Source organism: Bos indicus x Bos taurus, chromosome 8 (genome assembly GCF_003369695.1).
Source record: "Bos indicus x Bos taurus breed Angus x Brahman F1 hybrid chromosome 8, Bos_hybrid_MaternalHap_v2.0, whole genome shotgun sequence".
Classification (NCBI taxonomy): domain Eukaryota; kingdom Metazoa; phylum Chordata; class Mammalia; order Artiodactyla; family Bovidae; genus Bos; species Bos indicus x Bos taurus.
The window spans coordinates 44,686,323-44,705,825 of record NC_040083.1 but is presented as its reverse complement, the minus strand read 5'-3'; the positions used below and the strand labels follow the sequence as shown (position 1 = coordinate 44,705,825).

Here is a 19,503-nt window from a genome sequence, read left to right as displayed (position 1 = left end):
GTCAGGTATAGGATAGCAATAAAAACCTCAGAGCCACGTATTCCTAAATGACATTATCAAAACATTCTAGCCTGGATTAAAGAAAGGCTATTTCATACTCATTTAAAAAAAAAAACAACTGAAATATAGATTATTTTCAGAGAACTATACTTTTTTTTTTCCTAGTCACACATGGGATCTCCAAACATGACTGTCAAATAAATCACTCAAAACTGACTTGGAAAAGAATGCTTTAGAATTGGACAAAATTGAATTGAAATTAACATACCAACTATTTCATGTTGACAAGTTCAAGAAAGTTCTGTGGTCTTTAAATTGTAAAAGTTGTTCAGGTGTACATCAGAACATTGTAAGTGAAAAAAAAAAATTAGAAACATCCTAGGAAGCCAAAATCAGTTGGTTACCTATTACATGGTATAGCCACAGAGGGCAAAATGATGCAAAAGTATACATAAAACATTCACTGCATGTTATATTGAAAAAAGCAGTCTGTGGAGCTACGCATACAGTAGATGCCATTTTTGTGTAAAAATTACATGTGCATATTAATCAAAGAAAAAGCCTGGAACAACATTCATGAGAAGGTTAACGGCAGCACCTCAGTGAAGTATACTTATTTTTGCTTACTAGAATTATTTTAATTTTGAAATGAATCTGTATTGCTTTTATCATCAGAAAATATTTGCTTATTTTAGCCTACCTGGTTCTTTCTTTTTAATCTTTTTTCACATTATTAAAATATGCACCTTATGACAGGTTGCTTAAAAGAAAATGTCATCTGAACTCTTCTCCTAATTATACAGAATTTGATAGATTGTGTTAAAATTAAAGCAGATTTCTGAATTCTGGTCTGTGAAAATGTGAATGAGAGGAAAAAACCCAGCAATTTTCATGAGTGTTAGGAAAACTGAAAGGAGAGCATATTGACTTCACACACCATCATCTCTAGCCTGTGCAAGGGAAGGGTTTTAGTCTGGAAGAGTCCTAAAGCCTGAAACACTAATGTGCAACAATGAAATACCTTATGACATGTATATCACAGGTTTCCAGACGCAAACACACCACATTTCCTAAGCTCCATCTGTCATCACTATTAAGAACTGAGTTCTTTCTATAGAGAAGAACTGGTTGTTAGGAAAGATATATAAACCTTTGTCTCTTTCTTTCAGGAAATCTGCCATAAAGATAGGGGGTTATTACATATAATATATATATTCTTCAGGTTTCCATTTATTCAAATAAGTTTTCTGCTAAATAAATCTAATGCTTTCTCTTCTCTAATTCTAACAACTTTTTTTTGAGGTAGGAACTACTCCCACTTAACAGGTACACAAAGATTAACTCATTTGCACAAAGCAGGGAGATGGGCTAGGTCGGGAAAGCAGTTCTACTAGTCTGCAGATGCAGTGATTTTAACGCCCTCCACTGCCCACCTCCCATTCCTACTCTCTCAAAACAACAAAAAACCCCAAACCAACCAACAAAGTAAGGGTTACAAGCAGTAAGTACAGCAATTAAGAGGAAACCAATACTACCCAGAGCCAGGAGAAACACAGAAGTTTCCATGGAGTAAACGGGACTTGATTGGAGTCTTGAAAGGCAGAAACGCAATATCAGGAGAGAGAGGGAATTCCAGGAGAAAGCATTCTTCCCTCCTGAGTACAAATATGGCTTGGATGTCCTTGAGTCCTCTTGTATGAAAGACTGGGACAGACTCCCCAACCCACAAGAATGAACCTGACAATATTTTACAATCAGAATGAAATCGTAGCAATTCAAAGTGGGGAAAGCATTCTTCCTTCCTTATCATAACTGGTACTCTCCTCTCTCACTGATCAGCAACAATTTCAAAAAGGAATAAGGAAAAAAAAAAAATCTGTCCCTAAATAAAACCTAAGAGGACAATGAACTACTTAAAAAAAAAAAAAAAAAACTCACAGTACTCACTGAAGAGGGAAACGTCTCTGGGTTAAGAAACTGGGCCAAACTTGCAGACAGAAATAATTGTGTCACGGGTGTGGAACTAAATTTCAATTTATAAGTGGAAAAAAAGCCATTAAGATAAATAAATGACAAGGGAATAAAATGAACCAGATGAATTCATGAAGGAAGTGAATCTGTAAACCTTTTGCTTGAACAGTCTACTCATGTTTGGAGTAAAAGCATTTACTTATAGATCTTTCTCCTCATAATAGTCCTAAATGGAAAAAAAAAATGACATAAAACAATTTTACTAGACTTTGCTTTTGTCTCAAATTATAATCATACATATGTAAAGAGATATTTGAAATGCTTAAAAGCATTTTACCCATAAGAAGGGGAAGGGAGTGACCTTTTCACTTTAGTTCTTCTTTATCCTCAAGGATCTAGAAGAACTCAATCTCTTTCTTCAGCCATCTGGCTGTCTCCAATTCTGCTCATCCTATTCTCTCTTAAACCTCCTCTAATCAGGCTTTTACTCCATCATTCCAATGAAATGACTCTCACCAAGGTGACCTGTAACTTACACATTACTAAATCCAGGGCTCAACACTTGGTCCTCCCTCACTTGTCAGATCAGCTGCAACTGATAACATTTGATCACTCCATCCTCTTTCATACGTTTTCTTCACATAGTTTCCAGGACACCACACTCACAGTTTTCTTACCTCCGTGGTTGTTTCTTCTCAGTCTATTTTTCCTGACCTCTCAATGTTACAGAGTATTCCTAGGTTAGTTCCTATTCTTCTATTCTTTACACACATTCGTGTGACCTGTAATGATCTCATGTATTCTCTAGACTCTAAATACAGGCACAAGGCTCCCAGTCATGTATTTCCAGCCCAGTCCTCTTTTCTGAACTCTAGACTCAGATATCTAACTGCTTACTTGACACCTCCACTTGAATGTCTATAAAGTTTGTTTACTCAATATATCCAGACTGAGCTCCTAATACCTCTTGTCCCCATACCTCCCTTGCTCACCCCCCGCCAAACATTAGCAGCAAACAAACCAAACCCCCAGAACAAAAAATCCTACCTCACACATAGATTTCCACATCTCAGTTGATGGCAACTCCATCCTTCCAGTTTCTCTCTCCTCCACCAGGCATCTCACACCCACCTTAAATCTGTCAGCTCTATCTTCTTTGAAGGTAGAGCAAAATCTATTGGTTCTATCTTCAAAATATAATCTAGAATTTAACTACTTCTCCTCATCTCCAATGTTACCACCCTCATTTAAGCCACCACCATCTTTTACTAGATGTTGAAAAGCCTCTTAATTGGTCCCCCTAATGGGAGTAGTTCCTACCCCCCATCTTTACTGGCTTCCTCCCCTGCCGCTCATGGTCTACTGTCAAGACAGCAATAGTGTTTCTTTTAAAACCTAAGATAGGTCATGCCATTTCTATGCTCAATCCCCTGCAAAAACTCTCCATCTCTCAAAGTCAGTGTCCTTTAATGGCACACAGACCTTATGCCACCTGTATCTGCAACAGTCCCCACCCTTGCCCACCTCTCTAAGCCCCTCCAACTATCTTTCCCTTCAATAACTCTGCTCCTGCCACCCTGACATCCTTGCTATTCCTCACTATATATATTATGTATAAGAATTTACTTATTTATTATGTTTAGTTGCTCTCCCTCCACCCTGTTAGAATATAAGCAAAATGTGTACTCTATACAGATGGGAGTCTTTGTTTTGTACACTGATGTATCCTAAGGGACTAGCTAGTGTGAGGCAGGTGCTCAAATCAAAATTACTTAATGAATGAATTTCTAGTCTCCTAGCAAACTATAAAGAACCCAACCATGTGACTGAGCTTGTTCCCCTAAGAATCTTATTACATTCCTTTCTCTTTAAAACAATCTGTGCCATTTTCCCACCCACTTATCCATCCATTAATCATCTACTCAATGTAAATTTGAGTAACTATAACGTTCTAGGCACAGGCATTAGAGGCAGAAGTAAAAGACAGGCTTTGCTTTTACGCAGGTTAGAGAGTCAAGAAACCACACATATACATGTCAGCCTGTTAAGTGCCTTTATAGAAGCAAGGCCTGAATATAACAAGATCGCAGAGGAAAGCTATCTAACTGACCAGGGCTGGAGAGGCAGAGGCATCAAGAAAGGCTTCTCAGAAGCTGTATCCCCCACGGTCTAAGTTAAGGAAAGAAGGTTGGTAGGGAGTGCAGAGGAAGAAGGAGGTACAGTTCTAAGTAAGGACACAGCTTGTCAGAGCGCAGCTAGTGCATGAGAGCAGGAAGCTGGGGGAACCCAGGCAGTGCAGTGTAGCTAGGGGGTTCAGAGGGTCTGTGGAGACATGCAAATTCTCATACTGCGTAATTGGACTTAATCCTGAAGTAAAGGGGTAGCCATTAAAGTTGATTTCAGGTCTGCATTTTAGAAATTCAGGTAGCAAGTAGTGTGGTAAAATGGGGTCTTGAGAAAGACTATTTTAATTGAGTTTTAAACCTAGTATAAAGTGGTAAAGAGTTCCAAGAACTTTAATTCTTGACTCAAAGTAATCTTCAATAATAACAAAAGATAATTATCAGTATCACTGGATTATTATTCACTATTTTTTAGAAGACATAAAAGATGAGACCTTAAAGGGAAAGATGCTTGAAAAAATTTTTAAACACACTGATTCAACCCCAAATCCCAAATGAAGTGGAACAAAGGAAAAACAAACATTCATGAAGAAAACCACCATCAATGTCACCCTCTAGCCCACAGGGAGTTCACAATGTCGTGAGGGCTCAGGTGCCAAAAGGTATATCCAATCCACTCATCTCCTCACTCCGATCCCCTTCTCAACAGCTCTCATTCTACTGTCCAAAAGACACCAACACTCAATAGCTACTCATCACTGAAGTTCCAGTAATCCTCCTGGCACTGCAACAGTAAAATCATTCTTTGTCCTGAAAGTAAGGGGAAGGGATTGTCTGAATCACAGGAATGGCTACATCAACCAATCATTTTACTTTGCAAGGGCACAAAAGATCTTTTTCAATTGTCTTCTTTCACAACCTGCTTTGCTAGCCAAGCCTTAGATGTCAGTTTGCTTTGGAAGACCGTTGTAGGCAATTGGAAAAGAACCAGAACTATCCCTGGCATTGATACAGAACTCAACTTTCACAGGTAAATAAAAGTGATATGTTCTCTGCTCTCTAGCTTCAGTCATGCTGTCTGAGAATTTAATGAGTGATTTTTACATCTACCCAAGTATTTATTCCAAAAGTTCAAATAGGAGAAATAGAAATCAGGCACAAAGAAACCCTATGTATGAGAACAAAATACCTGTTTCTGTTTTAGGGCAGCAACTGGAATTTGGAAATTGATGCAAAATCAAGGCACCAAACACTCTTGCCAACAGTACCTATATATGTGTGAATAATTTACAAAATCTAACCTACCTATGTGAAAACTAAGGAGAGGAAATCTAAAATGGAAATAAAGGTGAATATGGCTCCAAGCATACAGAACAAGACTCATAAAGTAGGTCAGGTGTGTATATGTGCGAATGTGAGTGTACATTGAGTTGTACATGCACAAGATTGGAGTATTTGATGTTATCTGCCTAACTTGTTATAAAACTATTTTCACTAACAAGCTACATATGTACAAATTTTATCTGCATCCACTTACTATTTCTGTGAGTTTGGGTAAATCACTTAACCTCCCTAAAGCTAATTTCCTTATTTTTATTTTTTAAGTGTAGTTGATTTACAATGCTGTGTGTTTCAGGTGTACAGTACAGTGATTCAATTCAATAGATTCATCTCTATCTACCTGTGCTTCTTCAGATTCTTTTCTCTTACAGGTAGAACCAAAAGTCACTTTTCAGGTGATTTGAAAATATTTATTGAACTTCCAAAAATGACAGCAACCTTTTAGAATAAACTGTGGCTTTCAATGGTTTGTTTCCAAGTATCTAATGCAGGGATGTGACACTGAAATTTGAAGTCTGACCACCAACTAAATGCACACTAAGTTTTCCCTTTTTGGGTCCTTTGGCTGAACAGTGAAGTGATTTTTTATGAAGTAAAGGTTAAAAAAAAAAAGTTTCTCAGGGATTGTTCAATTGTTCTGAATTTAAATCTCTAACCTCTGGGGATAGCTTCTTACAGAGAAAGAAGGCGAATTTGTTATGTAAGTAATAAAAGGTTTTTGGACCACTCTTTAAATCCTGCTGTTTAAATACTGAAAAGGAACCCACTCCAGTATTCTTGTCTGGAGAATTCCATGGACGGAGGAGCCTGGCAGGCTCCAGTCTGTGCCGCTGCAGAGAGTCAGACATGACTGAGCAACTATCACTTATTGAAATCCTGTTGCTTTTCCTCTAAAAATGATACATTTTTACCATATAGAGTTTATTTGAGGGAGGAGGGATCAAGTGGTTCTTGCTTGTTTCCCTAGGAGAATAATCTAAGGACACCCAAGGATACTGTATAACTCAAGTATAACAAAACATATATAACATATATACGTATTTTTTATTTATACACGATTTTTAAAACAATCTAAAATTTGTAGTTTGGGATTTCTTATTTCAAATAGCAAATCAGTTTTAAAATATGTAAACTATGATTTCCTTCTATTCTACTTTTTTTTAACCTCTTAGTAAAGAAAACAATCCTCCTGATTGCTTCCTCTAATATGATAATAATGTCTAAAGACACCATTTTAAGTAAACATATCATTTGATTCAAAACAGAAGTGGTAACACTAGCAAGCTGGAAAATAGGCTTCATCTCAAAAACAAAACCAAAAGTTTGTTCATAGGAAATGACAAAAAGACTTAAATTCAAAAGGAGAAGAAAATAAGAAAGTAACAGAAACTTGAGAAAATGTATTTGGATTTCTCATGTTAAATGGGAATAATCATTGCATTTACCTCATAGGGTTGTCATGAGGATTGAAGCACAGAAAATAGTGTCTAGGCCCATACTGAATACTCAATAAGCATTAGTGCCAATTATTATTACTACTGGCAACGATTCAAGTTATTAGACCATTTTCTATGAGGGAAAGGAAACAGTCTTAAAGGGATCACTGTCTTGTGAAAATCCTACCTGCCAAGCAAGGATAGCTCGACTTTATGAAGAAAGCACAGTGAAAAAACTCCTCAAGAGTCCTCAAATCCAGAAGAAGAGGTAATTACTGAGGGATCAGTGTTTCTGATTTGTGAAGGGAAGGTTATCATATAAATAAGAGATAAGACTTGTTCTGCATTTTCCAGAGAATTGGACATGAATTAAATGGGGGAGCTTACAGAGGGAAATGTCTGCTCACTCTAAGAAGAATCCGATGTTGAAAACACTCATCTTATAAAAGGACAGGCTGCCTAGAGGGTTGAAGGGTACGTTGTTACTAATGTGAAAGGAGGAGTTTCACCCGTCAAGGATGATAAAAGATTCCTCAGCAAGTCCACACTAGATGACAACAATAATATAATGACAACAACCATCCCCACAAGGATAGTAATGACAGTTGATACTTCTACAGAAATTGCCAGCATTGCTGTAAGAACTTGACATATAGTGACCCACTTAATCCTTACCTCAGCCACCTGGCTCCACAGCCTGTTTTTAACCACTACAGTATGTTGCCTGCCTACTACTTCAGAATCCTGAGCAGGTTACCTAATCTCTCTGTGACTCCATTTCCTCACTAATAAAATGAGAATAATAATGGCACTAATTTACTCAGAGGACAGTGATGAACATTAAATGAAATAATACATTTGTTTAGCAGCTAGAACATAGCCTGACACGCAGTTAAGTACTCTATAATAAACATTTGAATATAAAGGTCATATTAACTTTTAAGAAAACTTTTTTAGTTGGATGGCAAGGTAGAGAAGGCATAAAGAACTGTCTTGGCTACAGTGAGCAATCTGACTCAAAAAAAGTTTTTTTGTGTTTTTCTTTTTTTAATCATCTAAATGGAATTCAAGGCTTGCTGATTTAGGATTGATTCTCTGAATAAAATGAACATGAAAAAACATGGGCAAAACTGATAAACTGAGTTCTGCAGTAAGATCAGACTCTCCATTTGTCATGGTCAAATGGAATGTAAGATCTTGAAAAAACAGCCTAGTCCATGACCCACTGCTGACTTCTTGTAACATCTTCAAGATCTTGGCCAATCACTCAACTCCACTTTCAGCAAAACCCTTAATTGCTTCACACACTGGGCTTTACCAAGTACCTGCGTAACCAACTCCCAAACCTAGGTTAATCCAATCTTCTTCTTTTGCACCTGCCATCTAATGTGGCCTAACAAAACTCCTATTCACCCTTGTCACTCCTTTACAGATTCTCAGAGGCAGCATTAAACCTTTACTTCACTCAAACTTCGAAAGGTACTCCTGCCCTACCCTCAAATATCCTACACTCTTTAAAAATTGGAAAATAGAAGCAATCAGAAGTTCTTTCAATTTTCATATGCCTTCCCCCATACCCCTAAACTCCTGCAACATGAATCAACATTTACTGCTTTTGCTGTCTAGCCATTTCACTCTCTTTCCTATTGCAAAAGGGGGGGGGGGGGCAGTGCTTTCCAAGACCAACTCCTTCTTCTATTCTCTGATGCTACTCAGGAAATGTCAGTTACATCACCATCTTTGGTTTGTTGCTTTGGCAACTATTCCCTCCCCCCCCCACCACCCCCAGTATCCCACTTCTCTCTTGGACCTTCAGACTTTTTCTACTGACCTAAAAACATGCCAATAAGAAAACAATTCTCAGTCCTGTTTCCCTCATAAGCCTTGACCCTTTCCCAATTATATGCCAACTATCTGAGAGAGGTCTCTTGTTGTAGGTATGTAGCTGGCTAAACAGATAAATGAGATCCACTGGAAGGCAACCCCATACCGATTATTCTTGATTACAATCAATCTTTTAAGTATGCTTAAAGGTTCTGACATCCTGCAGTCCCAGATCTGGTGACTACTAATTATTTTTTCCACTTGCACTGCTGTTTTTAACAAACATAACAAAGGAAAATATACAACAGAGGTTTGTTACATATGATGAACTACACTTGAACTCAATGTTATGTGCTTTGGGGCTTCTAGCACCAAGTTTATAGATTAACAATACTAATACCTTAAAAATGTTTTTTGAAGGATAATTCTTATATCAGCTAGCCCCTTACATTTTACAGTAATGACTGGAGTTATGAACAATAATGTAAATTGTCTATAAAAACTTAGAGGCTTATTGGATTTAAAACTTACCACCGATATAGAAAAACAAACTTACAGAAATAAAAGTTTCTCTATACCTTCAGGGAAGAGGATCTGGTAAAAGGTGGTAAGACAGGAGAGAACAAGATGTACTGAATGAGAAGCAAGCCAGTAAGGGTGGAATGCAAACAAGGGAAGGGAAAGGCAAAGGCCAGATTGCACAGGGCCTCCTAAGCTAGAATGAATACCTTTTGGTATACCACAAGAACAGGAAGCAGATGAAAAGCTTTAAGCTGAGAAATGTAAGGATCTGATCTGCAACTTTAAAAGGATTACTCTGGTTGATCTATGGAAGATGAACAGGTGGCCAAGCAGAGAGTGTGAAGGGACAAGTAGGAATCAGGAGGCCTAAGCAGGACACGATGGTAGGCTGGATCTGGGTGGCAGCTGAGATTAAAGAAGACAGATTCTAGAAGACAAGATCAATAAGATTTGGTAAATTATTAGATATGAGGGAAAGAAAAGAGATGTCAGTGAGATGTTGGTTTTCTGAAATTTATATACCTATATACATGGAATGCAGAGTAATATCTTGTACAATATAAACTGAATTATTAACAGAAATTACCTATAGGAAAGGAAGATGAATTTTACATAGTAGATACAGACAAATTTTCACTTTTTACTATATAGATACCTGCATTGTTTAAATATTTTTATAAGTAGAAAGTATACATTATTTCATAGTTAAATTCAAATGCAATAAAAAGAAACAGCATTTTCCAGGGTGAAAAGGACAGGAATGGCATTCTAGGGAAAGAAACAATTTAATCAAAGATACAAATACATTAAAGTACAAGGCATATTTAAAGATTACAAACTGGTCTAGGGTTTACAAAGAAGAAAGGACATGTAACTGGGACAGGATGAGCAGAGGGTGATATACTGTTTTAGCGTATAGGCAGTTCATGAAGGACCTTCTATGTCAAGCTGAAGAAAGCATTCATGAAAATGTACAAAATGGTGAAGCATATAAAGTTTTTAAGCAGGAGGATGACAAAATCAAGTATTTTAGAAAGTTTACTTTACAGGCAGTACGAAGCCTGGATCAAAAGGGAGGTAAGAAAATAGGCTGGGAGATCACTTAGGCGGGGACTTAAGCTAAATTCAGGGGCAACAGAGATAGAGAAAGGGAGATATGAGACTCAGTTCGCAAGCAGACAGGACCTGGTGATTGAGCTGGATGTGGCAGCACAGGAAGAGGGAAAAGTCAAAGATGCTGCCCCTGGTTTTGAGTTTAGGAAATTAGACAAGATGACAATTTTAGATCATCCAAGAACAGGTTAAAAGAAAAGATACTAAATTTTGCTCTGGAGATGCTGAGGTTAAAGAACCTCTGGGAGTAGGTCAAAGCGCCCAACAGGAAGTTGGATATATAAATGTGAATTTGAGCAACAAGGTCAGAACTGGAGCACATTAACACTATTACCCAGAATATAGAACTTTAAGCCTGTGGACACAATCTTACCCTCGCTGTAATTCACTGAATTCTTGAGTTGACCGGTTCCATTTATTCTCATAGTTGTAAAAATTCCATATAATTGTAAAGTCTCTGTAGGCAATAACTTAAAGTGAGCCGGAACTTTTTCTCTTGGTTTCTTGGTCTCTCTTATTTTTTTCCCCTTTCCCTTTTGTTTGCCATTCTTTCTATCTACCTAGTTATCTAGTTAAGGAAGATACAGGAAATAAAGTATCATATAAAAAAAATCTGTCATTAAATATTTTCATACTCTGTCTTAATTGTAAAAAAAATTTCATAATTCTACCTTTACTAAAACCATAATGATTTACCTAGGTGACTCTCCCCTGATTTTCTCTGGCAACTCATTGCCCCTTAATTAACTGACATCCCCCAGGCAGTCAACTCCAGCTGTAGTTTTAACCACAGAGGTTCCTGAAACAATTCCACAGTCCTGTTGTTTCTTACTGGGAGAAATTTGAGTCACACTGTACCTTTTTCTAACTGATGATGCCCTAGTTTCTTGGGAGGTGGAGAGGAAGGACCTGTTGGCAAGGAAACAGCTGCTTCCTTCCTGAGCCAGGGAAAACCAAGAAGGTGACAGATGGACAAAGTGGAAAAGCAGCCAAAAGTTTCTTGAGCTCCTTGTTGGCAAGAATTTTCACTGAGGCACGACGGAATATCTTATTAAAGCATATCAATGACTGAGAGAGTTTCATCTGCCTAGGCGCTCTGCTCAAGTTCAACAGGGCTTCCCACACATTTTCTACAACTGATAAAGTCTGCAGTGGTACAAAGAACCTGGCCTCAGCCTACGTACAGTGGGCTAAGACTGCAAGGCACTGTCCCATTTAACTTCAGGAATATACCCATAGGAATGCACTATCTGGTTAAAAAAAAAAAAAAAGAAGAAATTCTGTATAGTAGTTATATTTGTAATGACATATTAAATTACTATTAAAATTTCATTAGAAAATGTTTAAATGTTTACTTTTGTATATTTAAAAGATCTGTTGCAAACTTTCATATTTTGCTCTTTTATCAGCTTCCCCCCCCTCCCATCCACTTCTATACCCAGATAATTAAATATTCAAGGACTCCTGGGTAAAACTGACAACCACTGGATGGATAAAACTAACACTTTAAAAATAGCTGTACATAGGTAAGTTATTGTTCTTCATCAAATAGAAGTTAGCAATCACTGACAATAACATTAAAAATTAGTGTGGGCATGAAGTATGGAATTTTAAAACATCAGTTTACTATGCTGATTAATTCAACATTTATATTTTCATCAGAACTTAATCCCATAAATAAATAGAGCTCTCAGTTTTTTAAAAAATCAAGGGATAACATATGTATTTAGACATATTAGCAGCGTAAAGATGTATGCTTCAACACACTTATTGGGAAAAAGTCTGAAAATATTACTACACTGAATTCAAGGGCATCCGCAGGAATCTGGCATAAAAGTTCTCTAGAATAACAACATTTCAGGAAATTCCAAAAAGGAAAAGGGTCAAATAGGAAATAGCCTCAAATTAATCGACAAAGTTCAGTGCTTGTTCCAACTTGATTTTTCTCTCCATTGCAAAAACAAAACCGAGTCTCAGGAAGGGTGGGTGAATCACTTAGATGAAAGTTCATCTACTGGAATAAATGGAGAGGCCGCTTGGGCAGGCGACACAGGAGAGTCGGTGGTAGTGCTGACTTTCGCTGGTGAGTTACAAGAAGATCCGGCGCTGCTGCTGTTTCCATCAAGGGTATCGGAAGATACACACACACCCGGATCTGACAGCTGCGCAACGTCAGAAGAAAGCATGGTGGTGATGCCTTGGAAAAATCTCTTTGGCTGATACTCAGTTTCCATTTCACATTTTCTTTTCAATGGTCCAAGAACACTTGGTCTAATGCAATTAATGGGACTCTGGCTTCTCCGGGTAGTAAATCGGGTCGTTGGGCTGGGAATAGGACTTGGAGGCAATCCATTGCTACTCACAAAACTTTGCAAGGATGGTGAAAAACACTGCTTTCCAATTCCCCGGGTAGGCGACGGTGCTGGCGACACCGGAATGAAATCGATGCGTTTCGGGGAGGCAGATTTCTCCACGTCGTTGTCGCTCAGGCTGAAACTTTCCTCCCAGGAGTGGCTTATCTGCATTGCGTTCTGCACCTCGCGCTCGTGGACAGTCTCTCGATTGATCAAGTCCATGCCCTCCTCCTGTTTGATCTGGTGCAAGCGGCTGCTGTGCATGCGGACTGGGGAGGCCGGCAGAAGCAGGCCGTGGCGGTTCGGGAACGTTGTGCTGTTTCGCCTGGCGCTCGGCGCCTCGGCCTGGAACACCGGAGAAGTGTCACTGAGGCCGTGGATCAGGGGGGCGCTGTTAGATCTCCTGAGGCCCCCGCCGCCGCCACTGCTGCTGCCCTCCGCCGGGCTCCCACCTGAGCCCGGAGGGAGCTCCAGGTCTAGCTCCATCTTCTCCTGGGCCATGTCGCGGGCACGGAGGCGGGGGCGGTGCTCAGTCAGAGACCTAGGATTCCCATTCCCCGCAGTCCAGGGCCGCGGCCGCCGCCACCGCCACCGAGAATCTGTCAGCGGGCTCGTCCCTCTGCGCATGCGTGCCCCTCCGCGCAAGCGCTCTGCAAAGTCTGTGCCTGGCGCTGGCTGAAAGCGTAAGAGCTGCGCCGCAGCTCTAGGGGGAGGGGCGAGGAGTGGTTGGGAAGGGAGTCAATATGTTTCTTCCGCAAATAGCTTTGAGTGCAAACTTGCTTTAACACATGTTAATAAGGTTATCATATTCAGGAGTATATGTTTATAAAGTTACAGCTCTGAAAAAGAAGCACTTTGCGACTTTGGGTTATATGGTGAGGAGAGGAGTTGGTCTTAATCCGAGAGGCCTTCTCTGAGGAAGGGCCAATCTCTGGAGATCCCGAAAAGCAGGCCAAAAGGATGCGGTGTATAACTCCCCGGGAAGCGAGGACTGCCAGCCCTGTGGCTGGCGGGAACCAGGAAGGGAGGGAGTGAGTATGGCCTGGAGTGTACAGTGAGCTAGCAGGACGTGATGTGGTGGACGTTTATCCTGAGAACAATAAAAACTCAGAAGGTTTTTCAGCATGGGTATAATAGCGACTGAAAAGGTCTCTGGCTGCATTCCGGAGAATACGTTACTGGGAGATTAGAACCCACAGAAAAAGACAGAGAGGAGGCAATCCTCTGGACGAGAATGATGGGTATTTCCAGTAAAGTGGTACTGTAGGAAAGGAGTTGGAAAGTGGTAAATCTGGGAACTATTCAGGTCAAGAAGGGAAAAAACCAACCTGTAATTGTATTACTATTGTTTTATTTACAGTCATATATCTAACACAAGCATATGTGCTCAATCATGTTCATTCAGTATGAGGGATTAAATGAAGGAAAAACCAACAGGACCTCGAACATTAAAAACACAATACTTGGGTCATGTAATTAATATAAACTTTCATATCTCATTAAAAATCAGTTTATACTTATTCTTTAGTGTATTCAGTCAGATTCTTTTTTTCTTCTGTGTGCCAACTATGTGCCAGGCACTGTGGTAGGAATCAGGCCCTATGAAAACATTTAATTTCTACCTGGGGCAGGGTCAGGGGGAGAGAGAAATACGTGAGCTATTTTTTAGATAGTGGTAAGCCTTAGGAAAAAAATAAAATAGGGCGGTGTGACAGACCACTACTGGGAGAAGGGAGGGTGCAATTAGACAGAGCTGGGATCAAAATGACAAGAAGCAAGTCCTGCTGACATCTGGGGAATGAATATTCCAACCACAGAGAATAGCAGATGCAAAGGACCAAGGCAAACCTAAGTGTGGTGAACTGGCAAGAAAACAAAAGGGCCGAGCAGCTGAAGCATAAGGGAGAGAGTGATATGAGGGGGTAAAAGAGTTTGGATCTTAGTCTAAGTATGATGAAAACTCACTGCGAGTTTTGAGCAGGAGAATGATATTATCTGGTTTATGTTTTATATCACTTTTGCAAAACAGGCTGAAAGAGACTAAGAGTGCAGATAGAAAGATGGATTAGGAACCATGGCAACAGGGTAGACAAGAGATTATTGGACTAGGGTTCTATCAATGGTGATGGGGGAGAAGTAGATGGATTCAGGATATATTTTGAAAGTAGAACCAATAGGACGTGTAGATGGATTAGATTTAGATGGTGAAAGAAATAAATAATCCAAAGGCAACTCAGATATGTTTTACTTAAACTGGGTAAATGGCAGCATCATTTACAGAGGCAGGGAAAGAGTTCTTTTAGAGTAGAAACTGAGTTCTGTTTTGGTTGATTTGATTTGGAGGTATCAGATATCCATGTGCCTAATTTGAACTGAAAGAGAGCTTAGTGATTTTTGTTTGGTCTCCTTTTTGCAGTTGAAGACAGTAAGATCCAGAGAGGCTGGCATAGTCAACATCACACAGCTTGTTTAGTAATGGGAACCAGTACTAGAATCCAGTATGAAAATACGAGACCATACCTTTTCCACTGTCTCTCAAACAGCTTTTAATTTGAAATCCCCCTATTTCATGTAGTCACCCAGCTAATGAAATAATGTTGATTATGCATACCTATAATTCTAGGAACTGATTTAAGCTTTCCAAGTGCCTGACACTATTTAAAGTGCATCACAGGCAGAACCTCATTTAATCCTCACAATAACTATAAAGGGAGTATCATTATTCCATTTTGCAGGGGAAACTGAGATGCAAGGATTAAGTAATGCGCCCAGGATGACAGGAAGCAGTGGGACCTCATCCTTCCGGCTCCAGAGCACAGGCACAGTGTTGCCTCCTCCATGTGCAGTAACACTTCAGACAGGGAGAAACCATTTCCAGATTGTCTACACCTTTGCAAGTGCAATGGTATTTGAGAGAGAATTTGAAGGACAGGTAGGATTTTAATAGATAATATTTTATATAGATTTGGCAGCATGGGTATAAAATAGTGAACTTGGCTAATACATGAAGTACATGGAGAAGAACAGGTAATGGGGAAAAGATGGAAATTAAAGTTGGAATCAGTACTGGAGCTCTGAATGCCAGGAAAAAGTGCTTGTATTTAACGTGTGGGACAATAGGGAACTGTTGAAGGTTTTTAACAGAGGAACAACACAACAACTTCACTTTAGGGCTTGCCAGGTGGATGGATCATAGATAGAAGTGGAAGAATGGAAGGTGGAAAGAACCAACACTTTCTACATGCCCAGGGCTGCCAGTTACTTTAAACATTTATCATTTAATTTTCCTTGTAATCCTATAAATCAGATACTGTTATGCTCATCTTGTAAAAGGGACAATTGAGGTTCAAAAATTGCAAAAGGCCCTATAGCTACATGGAAGAACAAAGATCTGAATGAATCTGAATCAAGATGTCACTTCAAAACCCATATTCTTTTTGATGCTTTCTCCATGAATTAAAGATGGAGAATTTGATAGCTAACTCTGAGATGAGTGAAGCTGCTCAGTAATGTCCGACTCTGCAATCCCATGGACTGTAGCCCCCCAGGCTCCTCCATCCATGGGATTTTCCAGGCAAGAATACTGTAGTGGGTTGCCATTTGATGAAAAGAGGATCTAAACTAAAGTTGGGAATGGCAGGAAAAGGAGATGGGTGTGGAGACTGGAAGGTAACAACCCAGATCCTGACTGTCTGGATGTACAGGGGATGAAGAGAGAGGAGTCACAAACAACTGAAGTTTGAGCATGTACAACTGAACAAATGGTACAACAGTACTGAATAAGAACAGGTGAGAGAGGAAGAGCTCCAGAAGAAAATCAGTATTAGATGAGTAGGAAAAACGTATTCACCATAATCCATAGCATATTGCTAATTTGTATATTACTAAATTAATTCTAGCATGACTCAAATGTGCCAACATTGTTCATGCATGTCTGGATAAACAATAATTATCTTCACTAATAAAGATCAGGGATGGTGATAACCACAAAATCAAACATTTATGCTATTTGGTTCTTACCTGAACACACCTATTAGACATCTTCACCCATTTCCCTGTTTCTACCCTTGTCCACCCAACCTTCAAGGTCATCCTTAAAATAAAACTTGAATAGTCACTTCCCTGTTCAAAATCCTTTGGTGGATTCCCACTCAGGGAAAAAGCTGAAGTCATTACAATGACCTATAGTGCTCTGTCTGGGTCCCTGCCATCCCTCTGCCTACCCACCTCCAACTGCTCTCCCTGCTCACTGCCTTCCCTCCAACTGCAGAGGCCTCCTTACTGTCCTTTGGCCCACCAGGCATGTTCCCCCTCCACTCAGCTTACTTTTCCTGCCAGTGGACATCTACACTGTTCCATCCCTTCAGCTCTCTGTACAAACATCATTGACTAAGAGGTTTTCCTTGACCTTTCCTCATAAAAAGCAACAGCAGAGTCCACCACCAAGCCTACACTCCCATCCCCCCACTCTGTTTTAATTTATCCTCCAGGGCACCACATGACAATATGTACACAATGTTTTTTTGCCTCTTTGTCCTCAAGAATCCAAACTCCACGGGGGCTCCCTGATATACACCTAGTATCCAGAATAAGGCCTGGCATATAGCACTCAATAAGCAAGTGTTGAATCATTGTACGTTGAATCATTGAATGTTGAATCGTTCATTCAAGTGATGAATGAATACACAGACTAATATAGCTCTGTCCAAAAGGGAAGAGAACTCTAGTTTTTGAAAATCCAGCCTAATAGGCCTTTCTAGACTGATTCTACGTGCTCTTTACTTTGATAATTCTTCTCATATCAAGACTATCATTAGTTACAGTGCCCTCCAGCCCATGCAGGTAGGTTACCTGAATGAATCCAAGGTGTGAACTAAGACATTTAAGTTCTAAGTTCCCATTCTTTTTTAACCATGTGCTGATATACACTTGACAGAATCAAAATGCTCAGGGCTGAGAATTCTAAGCAATGTTACTCCTTCCTCTCAAAGGAATAAAAAATAAATGAGAGAAAACAGCAATTCAGTTATTAAATAAAAGGCAAAAATGCAATTCAGCCTGTTGCAAAAATAACACCAGATGCAGGATCTAGCTCTTCCCTGAATTAATTCATTCTTCTGGTTTTAACTCTGGGTATGAAGTAAATACCACACTTAAGAGTAAATCATAAAAAGCGAACACCTACTTAGTAAACTACTGTGCTTAATATTTTTTTCAAACTAACACATAGCTGCCTTTTAATTCCTAGGAGCAATTTAAAATTAAATCTTCAAGCATATGACAAGGCAAATATGCACTTCTGAATCCATACTGAATGTGAAATACAAAAATATGTGTACATGTATAATCTGAGATGAACTGAAAATGTCTCCATATCCCACATTAACTAATATCACCAATCTAGAACAAAAATATAGCAGAGGAAAAGTGTACTTTCAAAGTTTACGAACTCAGGAGTGTTTATTGGTACAATAACTTAGGGGAAATGTTTGGTAGTACATCATACTACCTACTAAAAGAAAATATATATACATGTTCTACGATTAAGAAATTCCACTTTGGGGTATACAGCCAAGAGAAATCAGTGTTTATGTCTACTAAAAGCCATGCACAAGAATGTTCCTTGCATTATTACTTGCAATAGCCCCAAACTGGAAACAACCCAAATGTCCATGAACAGAATAGCACTATACAATGAATTCTTTACTCAATGACATGTACATGTATAATGTTGAATGAAAAAATCAAACACAAAAGAGTACACACTTTATAACTTCCTCTTTATGAGGTTCCAGAACAGCCAAAAGCAATCTACAAAGGTAGAAGTCAAACAGTGATTACCCTTGGGACTAATATCCTGCTCTGGGTGCTGTTGACGCAGGCATAAACATATGTAAAAAATTATTTAAAAAGTGATTAAAATGTACACACTTTATTGCATATAAAGTTAGTCCTCAAAATGTATCAATATAGAAAAAAACAGAATGGGAACTGGAATGTAAATGGAAGACAAAACAGAATAAGAATGAAGATCCTTTGTTTAAATGCTAACCACGAGAGTCTAAACTGGAATGCTAAGCTTCCAAATCTCTTTGACACACAACATTATCAGTGGCCTTGACAGGACAAAGAAAGGAGACAGAAACATATACACACCCCCCTCAAGCTACATTTCACTGGGGCCCTAAACACCAATAAGTCTCCAGCAGCCTCACACAAACACTGGACACTTGTCTAAGGCGAGTTACAGATCACCGACAGAACCATTGGTTCTCCTTGGCACTGTTTCCAAAGAGCCCTCAAAGTTATTTATTTCTGAGACAGCATGAAGTCAAGGAAATGAAGCTCATTTCATAGCCTTTGACTTTCTCAACTGCAATCTGTGTATTCTGCCCAGTTGGTTCTGCCATTTCCTCCGAAGCATAATTCATCAAATGAGACAAAAGTAACATCAAAGAAACTCAGCAGGGGCTGTTATTACATATGGAAGGAATGAAAAATGTGCTTGAGGATGCGATTCTGGCCACAAGGATCTTACTTTGTTATCATAATGAAAGAAAAATAGATGATCTCAGGAACTGTGATCAATCGTTTACTGGACAGTTTCTGAGAGCCAGTAAGTACAGAGACCCTTCATAGCATATACCTCGAGGGTGCTAAATCTAATCCTTAAAACTTAAAAGCAGCAGCAAGGATTAGAAAATCAAAGCACGAGTTTACTAAGGGGCTTTTGACCCCCTCACCTTTCGTCTTTGATAACAGCTAAAAGGCTATCATGCCACTTGCATGGAGCCACAGTCTTTAAATGGAGGAAGTAAA

At 39.2% G+C, this 19,503-nt stretch overlaps 2 protein-coding genes across 3 annotated transcripts in view; both read right to left on the bottom strand.

Annotated features, from left to right (window-relative positions):
* Window positions 1-19,503, bottom strand: part of PIP5K1B (phosphatidylinositol-4-phosphate 5-kinase type 1 beta) — a 346,195-nt gene that overhangs the window by 246,314 nt on the left and 80,378 nt on the right. The window lies entirely within an intron of this gene.
* Window positions 6,461-13,320, bottom strand: FAM122A (family with sequence similarity 122A). The gene has a single exon (XM_027549420.1). The coding sequence runs from the start codon at window positions 13,309-13,311 to the stop codon at window positions 12,322-12,324; it is 990 nt and encodes a 329-aa protein (XP_027405221.1). The 5' UTR covers window positions 13,312-13,320; the 3' UTR covers window positions 6,461-12,321.